The sequence below is a fragment of the Lytechinus pictus genome, chromosome 9 (genome assembly GCF_037042905.1).
Source record: "Lytechinus pictus isolate F3 Inbred chromosome 9, Lp3.0, whole genome shotgun sequence".
NCBI classification, from domain to species: domain Eukaryota; kingdom Metazoa; phylum Echinodermata; class Echinoidea; order Temnopleuroida; family Toxopneustidae; genus Lytechinus; species Lytechinus pictus.
The window spans coordinates 993,671-1,018,521 of NC_087253.1; the positions used below are offsets into that span (position 1 = coordinate 993,671).

Consider the following 24,851-nt stretch of genomic DNA (forward strand, 5'->3'; position numbering starts at 1 on the left):
AGAAAGAGGCAGAGATATGAAGTAAAGTTAATTGCATTGTACACAATCCCTTTTCAAACATCTGGATATAATTTAGTTACGGCTGCCGCAATACAGCATCTAAAACCTCAAACATATTACAAGCAACTATACCACAGAAGTTGCTAAGCAACAACTGTTCTAGGAAAATCACCAAAGGAATGGAATGCTCAATTGAGAAAGCTGCATATACTAAAGTTCTCTATACTTGCAACCAATGTCAAATTTATCATTCATAAACAGCAAAATAAAAACTACAAATATCACAATCAAAAGTACTTCAAATGTCAAAGTCAAGGCATTATGTCACACCCTGTACAATGATAGCACACCATTTCCTATTATACACAACTGCATTTATTCAGCTTGATAATTCTTTTCACACTAACATGTAGGCCTAATCATGGATGGATGTCAATTGGTCAACATGTAACAAAGAATCTTATGACTAGATATAGTAAACAATGCATATTATTATTGTTCACATCTTAATCTTTGTTATGTTTGTATATATTTTGTAAATTACTTTCCTTTATTGTAATCTCAACAAAGTAACATCATATCAATTTAAGCTTACTCTGTAGAATCAAAGGCTGCGATGCTATAATTTACAATCTATTACAATATCAGTTCTAAATACTGATGGATTAATTTTTACCAATGAAAATTAATGTTAACTTTTTATTGCTGAAACAGACTATAATCAGTAGCAAATTTGCAATTAATTAAACAATTTACAATTGATAGGATAATTGCAGATATAAAATGTGATTATTATTGATTGCAAGTTTGGTGCAAGAGTTGCATGAATAGAAAGTCATAATAAACACTGCACTTGATGAATGTCGGGGAGACACAAATACATATGAAACCAATGAATCAAATTATACTTCCAACAAAAGGAAATATATTAAAATTCCATTGCTTATTTAAAAATATTCATCAGTCATTGCTTCATGATACAGCAAGAAATGAGTAAAATAATTCAGTAAAAACTTACCGAGATTTGGAGCACTGGAAGTCTTTTTCGAGGTGATTTTAAAGAGTCCCTTTCCAAATGAAGCTCTGGGTTTTCTTGATTCTGGTGTACCGTTGGTCGATTGCTGCTGGAGCTTGGTTGGAAGATCAAACTCTTGGTTTCTACGAGGGGAGGGCAGCGTCCTGTAACCGGAGGGATTAGATCTACCTGCTAAATCACCCTGATGAGTAGAATGGAGAGTGAAGGAGGAGGGGGCAGGAGAGTGGCAAAAAGAGGGGAGTTTTTAACAGGGGAGAAAGGAAGAATAGTAAATTATGAGAAAGGAGGGAAAATTAGAAGTGAGAATGTTTTTAAAAAGAGGTAGACAATATGATACATGTAAATTATGTGATCAGTGAGAAAGCCACAACCAGTAGAGAGAGAGAGCGAGCAATAAAAAGCGAAGGATAGAACAAATAAAAGAGAGAGAGGGGTTAGAGAGAGCATTAAAAAGCAAAGGATAGAACAAATGAAAGAGAGAGAGAGAGAGAGGAAGAGAGACAGAGACAAACAGATCAAGAAGGAGAGAGAAAAAAGATAATGTAATTGAAGCCAAAATGGGAGTTATACAGAAAAATAGGAGTATAAAAGTTAAGCAAAATGGAAACAAAGAAAGCAAGGTGGAAATAAAGTGAAACACACTCATACCACATACAGGCGAATATGACAGCCAAACAGACCAATAGAATGATGGACATACATGTATGACCAAAGTTTGGCAAATATATAATCAGGAGTGAGAGAGGTAGGAAATGGCAGGAAAAAAATGTAGGAAACCAGATGTAAACACAGAGAAAGAGAAAGAGAGAGGGGTGAGTGGTAGGAGAGAATAAGAGAATAGGAAATGATTAAATTCAGTCCATATGTTATGCACAGCAAGATCCTATGTCAGAAAGTGTCAAGTAGGCCTACATATTAACAAGTAGCTTAAACATAGAAATGTGGTCATTGCCACTATAACAAAATCCCAATACCCCCCCCCCCCCATTCCCCCTTTGAAACCATAGTTGAGATGAATGACATTAAGTTTTGTGCTGACATTCATAACCATTTTTGGTAAATAAAATCATATCAAAGCAATCTAGGTAACATAATAATCAGGCCCCTTAATCAAAAACAATGCTGAGCATAATTTAATCATAATGAAGATTTTTTTACCAATCAATGACATTGACCCATATGTACAATTTATCACAATAAACTTGTCTGTACAAACACTTGCCAAGACCTGTAAACATACAACACCTATTAGTGTAGTTGTACACATGGTTATTAAATCAAGTAAGATTTCAAATCCTGTGCTACCAGCACTGACTGATATCTTCTTTATATTCCATCGCTTTGATTTACTGCATAAACCTGGGCCCTGTGTTACAAAAAGTAACAATTGATCCGATCAATCTCAACTGTATGGAAATCCATCAACGTCATACTTTTTTCTTCAGAAAATTTGCACAATGTCCTTTGTATTGAGATGCACGCTGAATTTTCAAGTTAACTATGAATGTATGAAGCGTTGTGGCCCAGTGGATTAGTCTTCTGACTTTGAAACAGAGGATCGTGGGTTCGAATCCTAGCCATGGCGTAATTTCCTTCAGCAAGGAATTCATCCACATTAAGCTGCACTCAACCCAGGTGAGGTGAATGGGTACCTGACAGGAATTTATTCCTTGAAATGCCACGTGCTGTAATAGGCTGCGGGGCTAAAGCCGGGGTAATAATATCCAAGTCCTTTGGAAGTGCATAGGGACGTTATGACATAATGTGATCTGCGCTATACAAGAACTGCGTTATTATTATCATTATTATGAATATACATCATATCTCGAAAATATTTTGAAAAAACATGAGTTTTAGATATGGACGTTGCTGGCTTTTCATAGTTGTGGTTGATTGATCAATCATAACTCTTTGTAAGACAGGGCCTTGGGATCTCTTAGGTTAACAAAATACTTTTTTTGAAACAGATTTTTTTTTCCTCCTAATTTGGGCAGAATTTTAAGAGCTAGGGACATTTTTTTTAAATGCTAAAGCACGCCCTGGGTGGTATTTTATAAAGCGAGGGGTTGTTTAAAAAAGATTTAAGTGTGACCCCTTGTTTAAACAATTAATGCACAAATATATTGACTGGTGACCTTTTTGCATGCAAACCAGATTTTCAACAATTTAAAATCACTTAATATTTTCAAGGTACAAAAAGTTTGTTATTTGTCAAGATCTCTTCACAATTATGGAATATTGATACTGATTATGTTAAAAAGGAAAATGTTGCCATGGATCATCAGTCATGCTTGAAATTGTGCATAATTTACAAATAGCTTTTTGAATGGCTCACTGAGCAGAGAATTTAATTTTGTTATTCTAAAATAGTACCTCCTTGTTAATGGTACTGCAGAGGCGTTAGAAAAAGTTCTATAGCAAGACTTCATAAACTGACACAAGACTGTGATATAGGGTAAACAACCAGTACCAGTAGCACAGAAATGTTGGTATTAAAAAGATAGCACTAACAGTATGCCCTGTCACATCTTTTGGATTGGAATGTCAAATGTTAATGCGTTGTTGTGACATTAGGCACTAGGCATTGCTATGAAATTATTGGTTGTAACAGGGCTTCTGTTAGCGCATTGTTAGCGCTAACCACATTACTATGTGGCCGGTATAGTTTGATTATGGCCTATTTTTCTAACCCAGTCTATGCTTTCTATATTCATGTAGTCTAATACCCACATTACCTACAATGTGCTGCACTCAACCCAGGTGAAGTGAATGGGTACCCGGTAAGAAGAAATTCCTTGAATGTTTCAGCGCCTATATGGGCAGCACAGCTATATCCAGGGTAATAATAGCAGCGCTTTGCATCTTCAATCAATCCAGCTATTAATAGTATAATTAATACTCATTTTGTATTGATCACTTGATCTCAACTCATTTATCAAAATTGCTCATGATAAATCAATAAAATTCCATTTACCAAATTGGATACATGTATATAAGCAAAAAGTCAAAGAAATTGTTTTTAATGTTCAAGTCACAAACCTCTTTGTCAACAATACAAAGTATAATGCATGTATATATATATTAACATGTATAAGGGTGTGTTATATTATAATGATGAAGGAAAATGAGCAAAAGAAATCTAATGAATAACAATAGTGCTGATGAGATTAAAATTAAGAGTATATTAAAAAAAAAAAGATTATTAAAAGCAGTGAAATTGGAGGTTAGGTATATGAAATATATACAAAATATCAGGGGTATATATAGGAAAACAGTATACATAAATATTATGTGTTCCACAAAACTTTGTCAAGTAAATGATAAGTGCATCAAATTCAAAATTGCATCTCACACACACATTAAATGAGGAAAAAAATCAGTTAAAATCAATTTGTGGCTTGCAGCTGGTCAATAAATATCTCACACAAATTTACAAGTTGATGTCTTTTGCATTGCTTATTGTGGTAATAAAAATCACAAGATAACAACATGCTATTAAAATGCCTACAGTAACTTTTCACAAAATTTGGATAGATCTGCAGGTACATATATGGGGAACAGTGGTTGTTGAACTGACAATGTTACTCTGAATATTAAACACATATTTTTTTAAATCTTTAACACTTATCAGGATAAAAATCAAAGTAATAAACAATATTATTCATGTCTTTATGAACTGATGGAATTAACAAAAATGTTTGCTGTAACCAAACAAGCCCCAGTAAACCCTGTCATCTTGTTTTATTAATTAAAAATTGGCCCCAAATATGCTGACCGACCATATTTTTTTTCTTCTATTTTCTATGCTTCTTTTTGTTACAAATAAAATTGATAAAAAGATGTTGCAGCAGAACATCATCCATACTACATTAGTTAATAAAGGACACCATCCCACTTTACAGCATACCAAGATAGCAGGGTGTACAAAATAGAGATCCTAGGGAGATTATTATCACTACTGTTTGATGCATATTTAAAGTTAAATATTCAAAATAAAATATGCACAGAATCCAATAAAATGACCACCAAAGTGCCAGTAAGTATGAATAAAAAATTTCATGTAACTATACCAGATCTAGATCTGCAGTGTAGATTGACAATTAAACTTGGTTTTACACACTTTCTCATGAGATGTCAGTGTTAATTGCAAACTTTCATTTATCTTTAAAATGAAGCTTTAATGAAATAACAATATCAGAACATCTTTGAATGACCATGTACACACTTTGGTGATAAAATGACTCAATTATGTTAGTTAAAGATCAATTTAAATTTTTGGACGACACATTTTTATGTTCATATAAAGGTAGCATCTATTAAGCCATTATTTTAGTATGTATAACATTGACAAGAAGTTAACGTAACTGTTAAATACAAAACTCTGAAGAAAATGAATTAAAATTTGAAGAATAAAGCCATGCACCACCTGTTGCCATGGTAACTGGTTAAAAAGGGAAGCAAAGGCACAAAGAACTCAATCCTAAGTGAAGATGAACAGTGTATTAATAAGATGGTATTATAACAACACATAGATAGCGATGAATGCAATAGGTCGATTTGATGGAGAAAAGGCGTAAGAAAGAACGGTGTGATTACCTCTGAGTCCGTCGTTTTCTTAGGAGCAGGTAGAGTCATGTGACCTGTAATGGGGGAAACGTCACGACGGAAGTGTGCCACGTTGGCATCGTCAATGTCAATGAAGGTCAAGTCAGTTGGAGACTCTACACCATTCCCTATATGACCATTTGTGTTTGAAGGATTACTATTAGCACCCTGTGTCAGGAAAACACTAACATGATCGATACCCGCCCTATCTTCAAAGTCTTCCCCAACCGAGCTTCTCTGGTCATTACTGATCTCAGTCGTAGCATCCAAATCAAAATTAACCTTCTTTGGGACAGATTCCCAGGTTGGCTCATTATTGGTCGGGAATGGAGGGGTTTTATTTGATGCTGAGGTGACCACTTCTGGCAATTCTTTGGTCAGGTGTTTCATGTCTTCGGGAAGAGAAGGATCTCCTAGCCCAGGAGATACCCTTTCAATGTGGATAGGAACATGGATCGTTCTAGGATCTTCTGTAAGAAAGGTTGAACTGTCCGCTGGAGGATGTTTCATGTCAGGGGTGGAATGGAGGGGCTGTACCGTACCATGCCCTTGGATGTGTATAGGGACATGTATTGTTCTAGGACCCTCACTAAGAGGTCTGTCAGGGTTTTTGGTGTCAGGAGTGGGATGGGATAGGTCAGAAGGAGTTTCATTCTGTAAGGATAGAAAACATGCAAGGGAAATGCAAATATCAAATGAATTACATAACATCCATTGGTATGATCATTCTTTATAAAAAGGTAGGTACTGTACACAAAGTCATATACTTGTCATGAATATATATATATTCACATGGTATGGAACATAGACACACTTACTGAACATACCTGTATATTATCAAGTCTATAGATATGCTATGTTTTAATTTGACATAAAAAACCCACATGAAACACACTTTTTTAGAAAGTCAAACTGTTATCGATTTTACTTGAAAATAAACCATGGGCATATTAACATCAAATGAGTTATACAGAGTTTGAAACATACAAGTATCATTGAAAACCTGCAGAAATTCATTCTCACATTCTTGAATCCTATCTATTCTACTGGAAAGAGCAAGGCATCATTATTAATTCATCATAACGTATAAGCTTGTTGAAAGAGATCATGATGGATTAAACATTGACATCAAAATGAGTTATCAAAAGATTTCTTTCATAAATCAAGTCTATCCTATACATGCTTGCAAAGGAGTGTTTGTTACAAGAAAGCTGTATAATTGATGCATACTTAATTACTTATATGAGGAATAATATGATACATAATACATGTATATACAAATTGATAATATTGGTTCAAAATGCAGACATTTATGAAGCAACATACATAGAAGGGCACTGCGAATGATTAACTTGAAGATTTAATATTTAAATGATAATATATGAAAGACAAGAGATAATGAACGTTGAAGAATGAACAATAATATGATTATGTTTGGTTAAAAGTTTCTAATTTTACCATCGTTGATTTTGCCTTTTTCATACGCTATGGAACAAAAATTAGAAAATAGGGAGATTAAATTATGGACTAGTTGATTGGCAAAATGACAACAGAAATTATTATAATTGCAATTTGTTTTGGAGGTGTTTTCAAATCGAATCACAAGCAGTCAAAAGACTCAGAAAAACAAAAAAATTTGATGATACTGAAATACAGCCTCTGACAAAGGTAGTGATCCACGAAGGGTTCATACCATGGCTCTCTCTCTCTCTCTCTTTGAAACCTGCCTTAATCCCCAAGACTAATCAGAATCAGGTTTCATGGGGATTTCAATACAATTCTCGCTACCCCAAATAGCGATTTCGCCGAGATCCCGGAAAATCCCTGTAACGCGCATTGCATTATGGGATAGCTTTTCGGTATTACAACTTCCTGTTCGGAAGTCCAATGCACTGTTTTGCCATTCAGATCAACAGTACCGTCATGCACAACAACACAACGTTGCTTTCGCTCGGAAAGTTCGTGATCACAACCCTCTCTTTCACGATACAGTTTAACGGCCTTTTCTGCTAAAGTCACTAATTCTGCCCGACGCTTTCCATTGCACGGTATTCATCTGTCAGTTAAGATTTTTTTAAGTTCTGAAACTGATTTTTATCCATTTTGTGGTCGACGAAAAATTGAACTAAATGAATGCTGTATATATTTAGCGTCTAGTTGAATATGATCGTGATGTCAGGCCGGTCGCTAAATGCAAAATTTTAAGATATTCATTATTTGTTTGATTTTTTTATAACCAAATAAAAACATGAATAAAAATTTTTTTCACGTGAAATGTATATTTTTTTTTTATAATTCAAATAGAATCAAAACTGACCAAATGTAATAGATTGGCATCGATTTCAGCGTGGTGGAAAACTCAGTATCGCGAACCTCGCGCGAGCATGACTCTAAACCGGAAGTGGTGATGACGACCCGACGGAGTGACAATTATCTCGTCTCGCGCATTATGAGATTTTTGTTCCTATTTGGGGTAGCGAAAATTGAGTTTACCAAGTAACAGGTGTCGTCTATCACCTACATAGGGACAGTGATTTTCCGCGATCACGGAAAACGGACGGAATTCACGGAAATGGCCTTTTGAAATGGAAAGTGGCATTTCAAACAGAAAACATATTTTTCCTCAGAATACACAGAAAAGCAACAAAAATTTCTCCAAAATCTCAACAAAATACGAAAATGAAATGGCCACAAAACAAGATCCCACCTCACTACAATCACGACAATCCACACATCGTGACTGCTCTTCACTCCATCACACTCAATCGTACCCCTCGCCTCGGCCTTTCCTGGCGGGGTACGGTCGATCGGCCGTATCGAAAACATTCACATGAGGTTGTGTGTTGCTGCCCTCTACATTTGAAGATGTAACAGCACGATCTTGAAATCCAAAATGGCGGATAGAACAAAATCTTTGACTGCTCAAAACGATGTAAAAAACCCCCCAAATTATCGATAAAATTTCATTCAACCATAAAATAATGCTAAAAATGTGAAAGGTGAGGATGTACAGTATTCATGTTAAATGTGTTTGTCAAAATATTTTGTGTATCCGCATAGATCCGATTCTACTGCGTTGTTGGTACAGTGGCAGATACAAATTTTGACCAGCGCGAGTGTTATTGCTACTGAATGGGTAAACGGAATCGTTAATTTTTTATGCACACAAAGTCTATGGGGAAACAGAATTTCCGTTTTCTGACATGCTGAAACGGAATTTAAGATTTTCTGAAACGGAAAATCACTGTCCCTACCCAGAATAGAATCAAATTTTATAAAATATAGGCATTTTGTAATGCTCTGGAGCACATCTCTCTTTCTCATTCTAACCAACAGAGGGGGCTATTTAATGTATCAGTGCTGTGTGAATTAAGGTCTGAAACCATTCAGTTTTCATGTGGGATGTGCAGGTGAACCACTACACCGGGGTTTCCCAAACTCTTAGTGCTGTGGGTTCTTAACTTGCAAAGGTGGTGACTCTCCTCTACATGGGGCCTCCATTTAACGTCCTATCCGAGGGGCAGATATACATAACATATGCTCTGTACAACTGCACATGGTAATATGATTTCCTCAATATTTGTCCAGAACAAGCTGAAGAATGTTTAAGCCTCGACACCTAAATTTGCACTGAATGAAAGTTGTCGCTCTATTACAGGTGTCGGCAAATTGATCACCAACTCTCCAAGATACATGTATACCAGTCACTACCTATAGGACGGCACTCAATATGTGAGTGTAGATAACACCATACAAAACTACATAGGTGCTAACTGCATGAAGGATGATTTCATGTTGGAAGCACAATGCAGGTTGCCTAACCTAGCGCCAATATTTAATGTGACCTAACAAAAATGATCAAATTTACATTCTTGATAGCTCTGCACAAGGTGAGTGTTTCCTAAAGTTCTTCATAAGTTACGAGTGACTTTATGAACGACTGGTGATCCTTTCTTGTAGTACACCTGTAAGTGACGCACATCGGATTTCCACTGGCGTTGATTAAGTTCTTAAGAAAGGGTCACCAGTCGTTCATAACATATGAACAGCTTTAAGAAACATCCACCAGGTTCAGCTCTAATATACAAATGGTGTAGTGATGGAGGAAAAAATTGACCAAACACCAACACTAAAACATCAACCCCAAACTTGAAATAACATGTTATACATTGTATTTTGCCCTCATCATATATAACTTATCATATCATAGTGTAATGTACATGGTTATTAAGTGCCACCAACTTTCATACAATATTCAAACAAACTATGTGCTTTATAATCTAACAGGTGGTTTACAGCTTGATACTACATCGTCATTTTATTCAAATCATGATGAATTACATGATAAAGGTAACTTTTGAAAGCTACTGATATAATGGTATTGATTACCTGACCTGTGAAAGGAATTCTGTAATTTTAGAAGGGACCCTTGGTGAATGTGCATAAAGCTCTTTTGTAATTATCAAGGTGTCTGGAAATGGTTTCAATGTATTTCTAGAAGTATCTAGGAGTTTGACTAGGAATGGTGTTCGAGAGAAACTGAACTTTTTTCCCCCGGAGTTTGGCCAGAAATAGTTATTAAGAATGGCTTGATTGTCCATTTAGGAGTGGTGTTTAGGAGATATTTTTCCACAATATAGTGTATAGTAATGGCTTGATTATTTCTTTATCCACAAGTCTTACTTAGATTGATGATGTCTTGACGGTTTAAGGATATGTTTCTTTTTTTTGGGACTGTTGTCGCAGAGTAGCTTGACTGTGATGTTTAATAGCATACAGACTGTCTTAAAGTTTATCAAGGTGTGACTTGATAGTGAGTGATCAAAACTGTAAACCTCCTACATGTATGTTAATTCATCTACACCACCATGCAAATACTTTCTAAATAAATGAATTTACTCGGCACATTATCTACTGACCAATCAACATACATGCCATACTTTACAAGAGATTTACATCAAGAAGGAGACTTACCGTTGATGGTACGACATTGGTTTGTAGATTCTCTAGACTAGCAGATCGTCGGCTGGTATTGGAACCAAACATCTCCTCTGTCCTATCTACCATCATGGGATGGTTGAAGTCTCGGTCTGGACTAACTGGAGATGATCCTTGTGGGACCTGGCGCTGTATGGGGATAAATAATAAAATTAGTCAAACCCCTCAATAATACAAACCCATGTACATTTCATAATACATACCTCACCAAAGTTAAACAATCACTCATTCCTAAAAAACACAGGCTTCTAACATGTAACTTTCCTAGTACTTCACTGTAAAAACATATAAATCACACACTAAGTAGTACTTTTAAAAGGAACTCATACTATTAGTGCTGAGTACTTGGGCCACATATTCCCTGCTCTTTACGGCTCATTTATTTGTGGTTTGCATTTTTTACGTTTCTATGTGATTTCACGATTTTTGGGGGATACATATGGCAGATAAACTAAAATTGATCCTCAAACTGTGTACAATTAGATTTCATGAAACAGGTAATTTTCAGAATATGTTAATGGTACTTTTTAGTAACAGTTTGCAGCTATGCTTTAGAGATTACTTTAGGAATTTATTTGTGGTTTGCATCTTTTTTTATGTTTCTATGTGATTTGGTGCTTTTGGGGGGATACATATGGCAGATGAACTAAAATTGATCCTCAAAGTGGGCATAATTACATTTAATAAAACAGATAATTTTCAGGCATCTGGTAAATGGTAACAATTAGAAATATCTAGCAAAAAGTTCACAGCTACATGTATGCTTTAGAGATTACTTACACTATCTTTTGATGTATCTGTTTCTCCCGTCGCTGAACTAGACGTTGAAAAACTGTCTGTTCTTTGGTTTTCAATGTCAAGGAGCATATCCATGTCAACTGAAATATGAAATCAAAGCAGAATTTATCATTTCCAAAATATTTATTTTGTCAGCTCCATAAGGGCATAACATAGCTGAATTCCATACTTTTATTGAGAGATAATTGGCCTTATTGAAATATTGTTGTCAAGCAATCATTCTTTATTGTTAATAAGACTTGCATACATCTTTTTTAATATTGTAGCATCAAATGATTACATATTCACACAAAAATGTTGATTTTTTAATGTGAACGATGTCCAAAACAATAAAAAATAAAAATCATTATATATAAATACATACATGCCTTAGTCAATAACAATGGAAAATTAATTTAAAGCCTACAGTCAAATTTTTCTCAAATATTAAACAAGACAAAATAAGAACAAAGTGCAGTCGACACAAGACTTTTATTATTATATCTTTTCAAATATGCATTTAAGTATATTGTGATAAAATGAGTGTGGGTATTTTCACAAGGGGAATCTAACTTTAATGAAAAGGTAATTTTAAACACTAGATTTTTGTAATAACAACAAATATCAACTGTATTGAAATCAGATATATCTTGCCATAACAGGGAATTGAACCCTGGAATCACTTATCAATTTCCATTAGACTTGTAGGAAGCACAGGCAATAGTAATATATCCCTCAGTTTTTTTAATTGAAAAACATTAAAAAAAAGGAAATAGCAAAAGCTCATTTGACCCTTCAACTTCTAGAGAAAGGAACAGATTCTTACCTCTGCCATTAATAGCTGCCATCTCCTGGACATGGTAAAATTTTGATAATCTCTGATTCAAATCTTCTATCGTCTTATCCTGAAATTGGTGACACATTAAACAAAAACACAACTGTTACTGTTGAAAATTAAAGTTAACATGAATTTTGCACGAATACCACTTCTTTGCAAAAGCTGTAAATATGTACACACAGGAACATGAGAATATTCTGAGGGGGTACATGTACCACAGAAAAGTTTGCAAGATAATAATAGTTGACACTTTGCATGAATAATATCAGATGAGAAAATAATTCCATTTGATTTGCGCATGGAATCAGGCTTCAGAACGATCTCTGGTATTATGGGCAAGTTCAAAATACTAAGAACCGTGTAGACCAACCTAGGTATCACAAAATCAGTCTCAAAATACACACGAGGCAAGAAAGCAAAATCATCAGGAAACAGCAGGTTGATTACCCTATGCATTATTGAATGACTACATGAGACATCAAGCGTTATTCAGGTGACACTCAAACAGATAACCATTTAACAAAAATAATATCAGTCATTGATAGATTATTTGACCTTATCAGAATCTAGATCAAATTGTGACAAGAGGAATTACAATGGGGGGGGGGGATGAGAAGAAGGGTGTCAAAGTTTGTGATATGATCTCTCTTGTTAACTGCATTTAGGAAAAAACTAATACAACAGGTAGACACAGCTACTTATTGATGAAAGTGAAAAAAGGGTTATTTCTTCTTTTTTAAGAGTAGATTCATAATAAAAGAATTTGATCTCACCTTTTCTTTGTTACCAACAATCAGAGAATCCACAGCAATCTTTAGCTTCTCTTTCTCTACTTCTATATAACAAGAGAAAGAAATGGGAATGTAACTAAAAATGGACTTGGCTTGCTGTTAACTCTAGATGGACTGAAAAATACTGAACGTTATTAGACATATCAGTTACATGAGCAATGAACATTATTGGACCAGAATTTATTTGACTTATAAAAGTTTGGCAGTAAATTCTGGTCCAATAATGTTCATTGTCTAATGATGAGAGTCAACTGGGACACTTGTTGGAGAGGAAAGAAAAGGAGGAAAGAGGAGAGGAAGAAGGAATAGAACAAGGAAGAAGAGGAGGAGAAAGAAGACGACTACGAGACGGAAGAGAAGGAGGAGAAGATGACAATGATGATGGCAATGATGGCGACAGTGACAAAGAAGAAGAAGAAAAGAAGGAGAAGAAAAAGGAGAGAAGGAAGATGAAGAAAAAGAAAATGAAGAGGAAGAAGAGAAGGACAAGAAAAATAGGAAATGAGAAGAAAGAGGAAGGAGGCGGCATCAATGATGATGAAGACAACAATGAAGAAGTAGGAGGAGACAATAATGAGGAAGAAAATAAACTGATATAATAATTATTGTGAATCAAAAGAAACATACCTTCATCAAGAGTTTTAACTTTCTTCGATTGGAGATCATCAAGAAGAGCCTGAAAAAAAAAACATTAAAATTTCATTTGAAAATTGATATTTATAATGAAAGAATCATTAACAACTAAATTCATGAAGACTTCTCAACAATAGCCAACAAGAAGTTAACTTGTTTACTAATGAATTCTGTATTTCTCAACTGTATTTTATTATAGTTACAATCTGAATAATGTAAACAAAAGTTACTAATAGCAGATGTTTCTTTACCTATGGTGGTTAGCTTTTTTATATATAAACTTAATTCTTTTAAAAGAAAAAATTAGAAATTAGTTTCTACCCAATGAAGACATAAAATTTTTCGAGAAAAGGGAAATGCTTTTAAAAATCATCCATAATCATTTTCATACAACTGTCTGTTATTTTGAATACAATAATAGGTAAAATCATCATGAAAGTATTTTCAACAATTAAATCAGAGACTCTTAATGATTTTCTACCAAAAATATATGCATAAACTTTGCTGAAAATTACATTTCAAAGAAAATAAACTGTTCCTCATTTCAATATATACTTCCCAATCTCAAAAAAGAATAAATTTTCAAACAAAAGCCCCTCATATAAAAATACTAAATATCTATTAGGGATAGAAATATCCTAAATTCTCTAACAATTAAAATCATTTTCAAAGAATCAAATCAGAACTAATTGAAAACCAGCAAGAGATCAACCATGCAAAACAAGAAAATCAAAGTTATGAATAGAGGTAAGGGGTATTAAATGGAAAAACAGAAATGGCCAATAATTGGATTAAAGAATTGTTTTAAAAAGGTTACCAAATCATAGCTGGGTGGCATAAAATGAATATTGTCCTTTGAGAAAACATTAAAATAAATTCTGAAAAGGAAAACAATAAAAAAAAAACATACTGGCATACTTGTAATGAAAAGAAATGGTGCATTCAAAAGATTGAAATTCAATAAGAGGAAATTTGTTGGAGAGAGGAAAACATAATCCTAAATCACAATATATAGCCATAAGTCGTAAGTGGTATGTGATAGGAACGTACTAACTGGTACATGTTAGACACATACCGTACCCAGTACCAGCCTGCTTTAACCCCATGTGACAAGACGACAACAAGATAATGTGTTCTAAGCAGTTGTTTCAACAATGCCTTTCAGGTGTTTCAACAATACAGACATTTTCATTTGGAGACAGTTTCTCGGAGCAACAAAATAAAGTCAGATTCCAACTCTTAATGATGCATTAAATGATTATACAAAATATGTTCATTATTATACATTTTTTTTAATGAGTGAGCTCTAAAATAGCACAAATTGTTGGAAAAAACATTCTTCCAAGCATTAAACCTAAAGTGCTCAGTCATGTATTGTGGTTCTCTGGTCAGCATTTCCATTATAAACAATGAAAAACAATCTTCAATTCCGTATGACTAATTAATTTCTGCATTTCTTTTTTTTCTCTTCTAAATTTGAACCTATGCCAACAGCACTGATTGTCTCATGAAAAGGAAAATGAGCTTTTAGGGTTTTGATAAGAAATCAAAGAAACATGTAAATTACATCCTGTATTATAATAATGTAAAATATGCTACATACATATTTTGTAACAATAAGTATCAATGCATGTATAAACATCAAAGATGAAAAAAGAAACAATTTTCATTCCAGACAACTTTCTATGATTAATACCAGAAGCCATAGGAGAAGCCTAATCAGTCAGGAATACCTACACAGAATGCAGTTAGTGGGACTATCATACACAGTTTATATTAGTAGACACAAACTTGAAGGGAATACATGTATTTCAAATGTGCAAGAAATAAAATCTTTGCATTTCCAACATTGTAATGCATATATTTCTTTGCATAACATTACTAAGTTTCATTACAATAAACAGTAAAATGCAGCTTTCTATTAAGTGTTGTTAATTATCTACATTAACGTTATGAGTTTCTAAATAAAACATTGTGAATTCACTTACTCTTATAAGCAATAAATAATGCAATTAGTTTGATTTTCTATTGACACTTTAGTTTGGAAAACAGATCAACAGCTTGAGGATCGTTTCATGAAAATATTTTTTTCGTGATTTTCACTAACAGATGTGATAAGCTACTGCAATCCTTGAATCTGATTGGCTCAGAGCAACTTAGTTGGTGAAAATCATTGAAAACTTTTCATGAAACACTCCCCAAATTTGTTTCTTAAAGCACTGGATGTTTGGTTTTCATCATTCTAACAAATCTAATCTCAATCATTGATATATAGGAAACATGTCAACGTCATAATTCTTATTTATTGTAACTATCTTTAGGTTACACAATTCAGCAAAAATAACATCCTAAATCCTACAAGTGCATTTTAAAATTCCAAATCACCAATATTCTTCTAATAGCAGAACTGCAGGTATTCAGTTTGGCTTCTCCATCTACCAAACTACATGTAAAGCTCAAATAATTTCCAATATTCTTGTTTTCTAACAATCTTTTCATTGACTATTTGATGTCGGTTCTAGAGATGTTTGTGACACTTACTGGGCGTGAAGGCATATGAAAGAACAGTCGTTTTTGTTTCCGAGGTTTCTTCTAAAATGAGTAATAATTAATTTGGGGTCATAACAAAAGATAATTGTAGTTTGTACAGGATTTGATACATACAAACAATAGAAAAGAACAAACTAAATGCAAAGTTTTGAACCAAATAAAACAAAATAGATGACAAAAAACTGAAGTTTGATTCCAGAAGTGTAAGAAATAAAAACAAATCAAATGAAACAGATGAAGAAAAAAATCAATACTAACTTAGGAACAAAATAATTGATTCCATTTCCCAAAAAAATCTAAGAATGACAGATATGTGACTGAAGTATGTAGCCAAAAATCTGTATATTTTGACTGCAGTAATGTACATGTGCATTGTACATTGTACATATTCAACCCCTGCCCATATCTTCAGTGATTTGGTTAAAAATAAATATACAGAGGATAAGATGGGTAATTCATATATGATGCAGAAAGTAATGACAGTTTTTATCCCATAATTCAAAATGCAATAATACCTGTTTCATAAAGGACTTACAACTGTTGTAACTTTGCCATTATGGCAACTACCATGGTAACAGGGCTCAGCAGCCAATCAAAATCAAGGTTTCCATGGAAATTGCAGTAATGGCAAAGTTATCATTGTTGTAACTTTTTATTAAATGGGCCCCGTATCTTTAAACTAAATCAAAAAAAATGTTTGTGTATTCATTGTATGTAATGACATGAAAAGGGCCTTCACCATATAGGTAATACAGAAGATAAAAGATAAAAACTGTCAGCTTTCTCCATCATATGTGAACAGACCTCAAGAAAATGTTTGATTCATTCAATAGAGTTAAGAGGGTGAGTGATAAACACTGCATTCCAAGGTGCGTACATTCCGAAGTAAGAACGTGACACAAGAGGGCGCACTCACATGGCTGTAGCGCAGACGAGCCTTAAGCTCTGCTGTCTCCGTCTGTGACCTAACTAGCTTGACCTACCAGGAAGGGGCAGGAATTGTGGGTAATAATATTGCTTCATGTTATCAAAACTACATGTTATCATTAGGGCAGGAGTCTTGAGTCTCAAATTATCAGATACATGTATATTTTGTGATATTTTATATTCACTGCACTTTGACGAGACGGATTAAAAAGGGCAAAATTTCAATTGCTCTGAAATTACAAAGAGTATAATTTTGAACAAAAACATTTATTTAGAAGTTCTTTAATACTGGTTAACTATCTTGGATCTATTCTGTAAAAGGAGATTTACCATCTTCATCCACAATCAATTGGGCAAAGCAAGTTTTTCTGAGTATTTCATTTCATGTCTATTTCGAACAATATGGATTTTCATTTTCTTTTTTTTTTTCATCAAAAATAATGTGCCTTTTATTTTCCTCATAAGCACTATTTATCTGATCAATGATATTTGAACACTATTCTTGTGTTCCTGTATGATATTGATCAATTTATTCAATGTAGTCTTGATTGCTGGAATATCAAACAATAAATAATAATAATACTAATACAGTAATAATAATGATAATAATAACAATAGTAATAATAATACAGTAATAATAATAAAAAATAATAACACTAATAATAATAATAGTAATAATAATAATACAGTAATAATTAAAGAGTTTTTTTGATAAAATACCTGTGTTTCCATATATTTCTCCTGCCATTTATGACATTCTGATTGAAGGTCTCCCACAGTTTTCTGGAAGAAAAATGAACAAAAATCATATCTAATAATAATACAACTAATATCATAATTGTTACCATCATCATCATCTTTATTATTTGTTTGGCTCAACCCATGCATGGGAGGCCAAAGATAAATTGTATCACTGCAGGTCTGCAGGTCTCTCCTCCCAATATGTAACTGATTGTATGACTGTTGCTCTCAGGTTTCCCCCTATGTGAATAAGGTTCTTAAAATGCAAAGCTGATCATATTTGATCTAAACTTTGAGCTCTAAAGATTAACAAGTAATACCGTAAGTAATGGTCTATTAACCGCACCTTTTTCTCGGCGGGATAGAAGCAAAAGTCGGGGGTGCGGTTTATCCACGTGACAGGTCTGAGCCAGCCCGTCGTAACCCCTCCCGAACATGTAAGACGTCTGCCAGTTCACAACACATCGAGTGGCCGGGCGTAGCCGCCCAGGGCAATGTTGTTTAGAGGGGTATGAGCCGCGGGTAATGGGAAGCGATTATTACGATCTTAATCAAATATTGTCCATAACAAACCCATTCACCTTCATGACACTAATTTCGACTTTATTCTCGATTCAAAGCAGCAAAGTTCCCTGGCTAAGTTCAAAGAGACGCCAAGCATACTCGGTAATATTTTGTCACAGCTGAGAGAGAGTTGAGTGAGCTGAGAGCTTGCGTTGTATTGTGGTTATAGTGCGACTTAAGCTGGCCCTATTCATTTTAAAGGAGAATTAAACTCTTGGAGCAAGTTAGCTTTTGTGAAAGCAGAAAAATCAAAGAATAAGATCAACAAAAGTTTGAGTAAAATAGGACTAGCAATAGAAGAGTTATGAGCATTTGAATGTCGAGGTCACTAATGCTATGGAGATCCTCCCATTGGCAATGCGACCAAGATCTATGATGTCACAGATGAACAACTCTCCCCTTTTGGACACTGAAAATATACCCTAAAATATCTCTTTTTGCTCATTCTAATCATACGACAAACGATTCATCAATGATATAATGTTGTGAAACCTCTGTAATTGTCCTCTCATAAAGAGAACACCTTACCTTGTGATAGACTCTATAAAAGAGAGAATATAAGTGAAATAAGTACTAAAGTAATGAGGGAGTTGTACGTGTGTGACATCACAGATCTTGGTCGCATTACCAATGGGAGGAACTACATGGCATTAGTGATCTCAATATTCAAATGCTCATAACTTTCTTATTATTCATTCAATCTTCCTCAAACTTTCAACAATATGTGTCTTTGATTTTTCTCTTTGATATGGATTCAGCTGGTTTCAAGGGTTTCATTCTCCTTTAACCCCTCCCCTCCAAAGTCCCTTACCATTTCGCGCCAGCTTATTTTTTCTTTCCCATTTGCTTTTCATGAGATACCATGTACACCACGCATGAGAGAGATGGCACGAAGCCATAAAAACAACTGGAAAAAATGCCAATTTCTTTGTTTCTTGAACCTTCCTGTAATCCCGTATCCAAAATTCATGCTAAGACATCGAATGCTAGACAAATTCTGAAGGTGATTGTAAGGTTGTGATGCAAGAAATGTGAATGTTTCTTCCTCCTACGCCGGGAAAGACACAGTTCATAATTTGATAAGATGTACTGCCTGGTACCGTATCGTAGTTTGCAATGTACAAGAACGGCAATGCTGTGTGTGTACACTGTGACTGTGAGGTGAGTGAGTGTGTAAGTGACCAATATTTTCTTGCTAACATTTGTAGATGAATTGATCAAGAACAGCAGATTTTTGCATACCAGTAATCTCTTTGGATACTTTGAAATCTTTAACTTAATTTTTGTTTCTTCGTACAGTGTACCTCAAATATACATGTACCGGTAAATGTGAGAAGGATTTTTTATTTTTTATTTATTTTTTTAGTCCAAAGTTGGGGGTGCGGTTAATCCACGCGTGCGGTTTATAGTCCGTTACTTACGGGTATTTAAAATTAATTGTAAAATTGTGGACATGGTTTTGAAAAGATTAACAGTTATCATCAATTGTAAAATTCATATTTAAAATCAATTGTACATACATGTATAATGTTAGAAGAGGTCTATATATGATAACGTTAGTTTCATTCTAGAATGCTTGAGAACCTCTAGGCAGCGCAGCTAAACACGGGGTAGACAGGAATAACCGTCGTTTCTGGGGATTTTTTAAACAATTTCTGACATTTTACTATAATCCCCATTCACCGACGATAGTGTGTTTGTGCGAACCTGCATGTGTAATCACGTCGCCCATTTCGGGCCTATGGTGTTTTGTCTAGATCTTAATTTTAAAGGATCGAGGATGACTATGTTTTGATCTTCATTTGAAAGGAATTTGCGGTAAATGCGGTCTAAGGTACGATATTTCTGAATTTTATACATTTTTTTTGGTAAATTCCGAAGTAATTTCTTTTTTATAATGTGACATTTTATGTACAAAAAAAAAATCCGAAAATCAGGTTTCCGCCGAATGTTAGATCTAACGTTACTGCTAATACGTTGTCTTTACGTACGGGCCAACAACTCTTCAGTCTATAAATTGGTGAGTGGAGCCAACACAGTTCAGCGGAACAACCAAAATACAGAGACTGAAGCTTTTCTTCTTCCTCCTCCTCCTCCCCCTCCCCCTCCCCCTCTCCTTCTCCTCCTTCTTCTTCTTCTTCTTCTTCTTCTTCTTCTTCTCCTCCTCCTTCTCCTCCTCCTCCTCCTCCTCCCCCTTCTTCTTCTCCTCAACTTTATGAAATGGGCCCCTGATCATTATAAATCAATTTTACAATCAATACCTAGGTGTTGGTCTGCACACACCCCCTATAATACTAACCTGACTTTGCTGATATTTTGACATTAACTTGTTCATCTCTTGTTGCTGCTCTTCAATCTTAGACTGTGAAAGATAATAAGAAATAAACAAGTTCAGATGTTATAACAGCTCTGAACCATAGCTCTCTATTGTGCACATTACCAGTAGCAGACCTGCCAACCTCTGGGAATGAAAAACTGTATTCTGTGATACAAAAAAATGTATTTTCCCCCAAAAAAGTGTATTTCATAATAAAATGCTTGGCGCACTCGCCCATCACGGCGCTCAAGCTGCATGCAAGCTAAAATGCGCACTGCTCTTGCAGATGAAAAAAAAACCCATTGAAACTTGTGTATATCTCACCCTGGTTTTTACAAAATGATTGGAAAAAAAAAACAAGTTACCTGAAATTACATTGATCTAATAACCATATTTGTGTACGTTTTATGAAATAGAGACATATAGAGATGATTTTTCTTAATAAATTACGATTTAAAAAAAAAAAAAAAACGTATTTTTTAAAGAAAAAACGTACTGCCGTATTTTGGTTGCAAAAACGTACTAAATACGGCTAAAACGTACTGGTTGGCAGGTCTGCAGTAGGGCACACCCCACATTTTGGATTAGACTACATTTTTGCCCCAAACATTTTATATTTTAAGAAAATGGCCCCAACTGATTCTTGGTCCAAATCTAATATCTGAAGTAACAAAAAAAAAAATTCTTGAAAGAAGTAGAGAAACCTGACCCTATAATGAAATCATTGGCATGAGTAAAAGACTTACTATGGATATTTTACTCTTTAGATCAGCTAGAGACATTGTTTTTTCTTGAGTTGAAACCATATGACATGATGAGCAATGGAATCATGAGTGCAATAGTTTGTCTACATCCCAGTCTAAAGAGTAGTTTGACCCTGCCACATTTTAGTGTGTGTTAGTGAGAGCATTATACTGAACTACACTATATTCCACTGAAGCATTTAGATTAAATACAGTTTATTGCTAGCCTTGTTGGGACACGGTCAAAACATGATGCACATATACTAGTTTTCCTTTTGGTCCTTGTCAGGTATTGAATTCAATAAATTTAGATCTACAATAATATCCCTGAAATGCAATTAATATCTCAGTCAAACCTGTTTTAGTGGTCATCTCTCTATAGCAGACACCTGTCTATAGTGAACACTAACTAAACCCCGCTGAGGTATATTATGTGTACCGGTATAAGAACCTGTATATACAGGCCATGTATTGTGTCAGTACAGACAGGTTTCACTGTATTTGAAGGAATAATGTCATATGGCCTTTCTTAAATTTCTCTTCTCTTGCCCTTTTCTTTTAATAATAATGCAGAGAATTTGTATAGCGAGATGCTCATGGCACTTGAGGTATTTTTTACATGCTTTTTTATGGAAGGGTAAAAAAACAACCAAAACAATACGTGGTATCAAAGTAGCACATACACTATTCAGAATAGGCATACAGCATACAGTACTGACACAGTTTATTGCATAGCGCCATCTCTTGGTCAGGTTTCAACAGTGTATACACCAATACCAATTTATTCAAATTGTATGCATGATTCCCAACAGTTTGTTCTGGATGACCTGTAAGCTTGATATGGGTTTATCAATAACCAATGTACAGATTTTGATCCATCAGATTTACGTTCGACTAACAAAAACACCCATTCTTCCTGGAAAGAAACATGATAAAAAAAAACCTTATAAGGGAAATCTCATCCAAATGATTTTTTTTTTAACAAATGAAATTAAATCAGATAGTTAAGCCCCCATCACACTTATTCGGAATCAGCAGGAATCAAGCAGAAGCTTGAACGAAAATAATATTTAAAAAATCTAGAAATTTTTTGGAGGAACTTATTAATTCACCAAACTGGAGTTGAAATTCAGTAAATTGACCAGGTGAATCATCATACACTAGTCAAAATGAACCGCAACGGAGTCAGATTGATAATTCGTGCTACATTCTTGGACATTCTAAATATTCTGTTTGCATTCTGAGTGTATTCAAAATATTTTTGTCATTTCTTTTGGCCGTCCCAAAGGTTTTGGTCATGTTCAAAACATTCGGGGGGTATTTTCGAACGGTGTTCGAAGTAGATTTAAATAACCAAATGGTGGTCGAACAATAGTGCTTTCATTTCGGCCAATTCTGCTTGATTCGGAATAAGTGATGGGGGCTTTAGATGGAAATTGTGAGAAAAAAAGATTCTGAGAAATTGATAAAGTTACGAATGAGTGTATGAATGTAAGAATAGCCCAAGCCCATGACAGTTAAATTTGAGAATATCAAGAAAAACAAAATGATCTTTGCCTAAATGTATGTGCAATGTCCCATGTTTAACTTGATTCGGCCTAGAAATAGACTTGGGTCCTCCTTATATTCAATCGTTAAAGAGTTTTTAAAAATTTAAAATCTCTATAGCTGTAAACATTTTCAAATTAGCCACATAAGTGAAATATGCAAAATGACTAAAATGTATTCTTATACAATTTTTTTTGCAATGCTATTTACCTCAGCCATAATAGCACGCTCTCTGACAACAAGAGTTTCATTCTCTACTGAGTCTAGTCTAGCTTTCAGCTTAGAAGCTTCTACTGCATAATTCTGCTGGCTCTGCTCCAATTCACAGTGGATTTCAGACTCCTATAAAGAAGGAAAAAAAAATATTAGAATAAAATAGTATAATTTCCTTCTGATTCTAGTCCAGCTTTCAGCTTACTATGTTATTATGGTGATGAATGTGGATTTTTTTTACCTGATTGCTAAGAAAGCATGAATGCTTGTAAGCAACCAGAGGACTGATGGATAAATGTTCTCTCCGAGGGACCTGGTAATGAGGATGAATGCCTTACCAAAGGGCACTAGCGCACCAAGTGGGAAACGAACCAAGGTCACCGGGATCCGAAATCCCCGTTCTACCGACTGAGCTATTGCGCCTCTATTCAGTATTCTGTTTGTTTGATAAAAATCAAAGCAAAGCAGGTGGCTTGATGTAAAAAAAGCGAAGTACAAACATAATTAGCTTTAGATCTCATCTTTCATGAAGTATTTATATTTTTCATATTTTATGCCAATGATTCAAACTTTGATAACTAGTACTTTCAGATTAAAACTTTTTGAATTTTAATTTTGAATTTGTTTTCCCCCCAAGAACTCTCGACAAACTGCCAGAGTAGGACGACATACAATACCTGTAGTAACTTAGTCTCTGAATCTGCCAACTCTTTACTTTTCTTTGCACAGGCGTACTCTAGTTCTTGTATCTTCTCATTCTGAGCTTCTATCTGATCTGTCAAGACATTCACCTGAAAAAAAATAAAACAAAAACCCTAAACAAACAATAGAAAATAACGGGCAACTCTTATAGTGAATGCTACTACACATAACCACAGTATGGAATGAGATTACATTTTTAAAGTCACTTGTAACCAATAACCACTTAATAATTATATTTTAAACAGTGTTCTTATGAGGTTCTCTTTTATTGGTATTGACAATGGCTTCTTCTATTGGGGCTATCTTAGATATTTCCGACGCAAATTCACAAATAACAAATCAATTTTAACTTAGGCAAATCAATTTATACTTGGTGATTGATTTTAGAACCTAAATCACTCTCAACACTATCATCATCATCATCATCCTCCTCCTCCTCATCATCATCACCATCATCATCACCACCACCATCACCATCATCACCACCATCATCATCATCCATATTATCATCACCACTACCATCATCATCATCATCATCATCATCATCATCATCATCCTCACATTGTTGGATCTTAACAAACTGTACAGAGAGTCTACCTGTAGTTGCAGACTGTCTTTATCTCCTTCTAATCTCTTCATCTTTTCATTAGACCCTGGACTCGTTGCAAGCTCCTAAGATAAAAACAAAAAGAGAGAACAATGATATTTACTGACAAATTACCAATGTTATTTTCTTAACTAGTAACCATTTTAAACCATCATATATATGTAGAGTGGACTTCTCTCTCTGTATAAAAATAAGATAAAAACTTAATACTTCATAGAAAAGCACTCAATCACCATAGAAACTTACACAGTACATCACCAT

General features: G+C 34.5%; 1 protein-coding gene across 1 annotated transcript; it reads right to left on the reverse strand.

Moving 5' to 3' along the window:
* Positions 1-76: 76 nt before the first annotated feature.
* On the reverse strand, positions 77-24,851 carry LOC129268040 (liprin-beta-2-like). Its single transcript, XM_064105015.1, has 15 exons — positions 24,837-24,851; positions 24,581-24,655; positions 23,959-24,072; positions 23,279-23,410; positions 20,760-20,822; positions 17,876-17,938; positions 17,145-17,207; positions 13,673-13,721; positions 13,028-13,089; positions 12,243-12,321; positions 11,420-11,517; positions 10,616-10,768; positions 5,633-6,295; positions 1,019-1,217; positions 77-159 (listed from the first exon to the last, which is right to left on the reverse strand). Exons 1-15 carry the CDS (start codon positions 24,849-24,851, stop codon positions 77-79), a joined length of 1,911 nt encoding a protein of 636 aa, XP_063961085.1.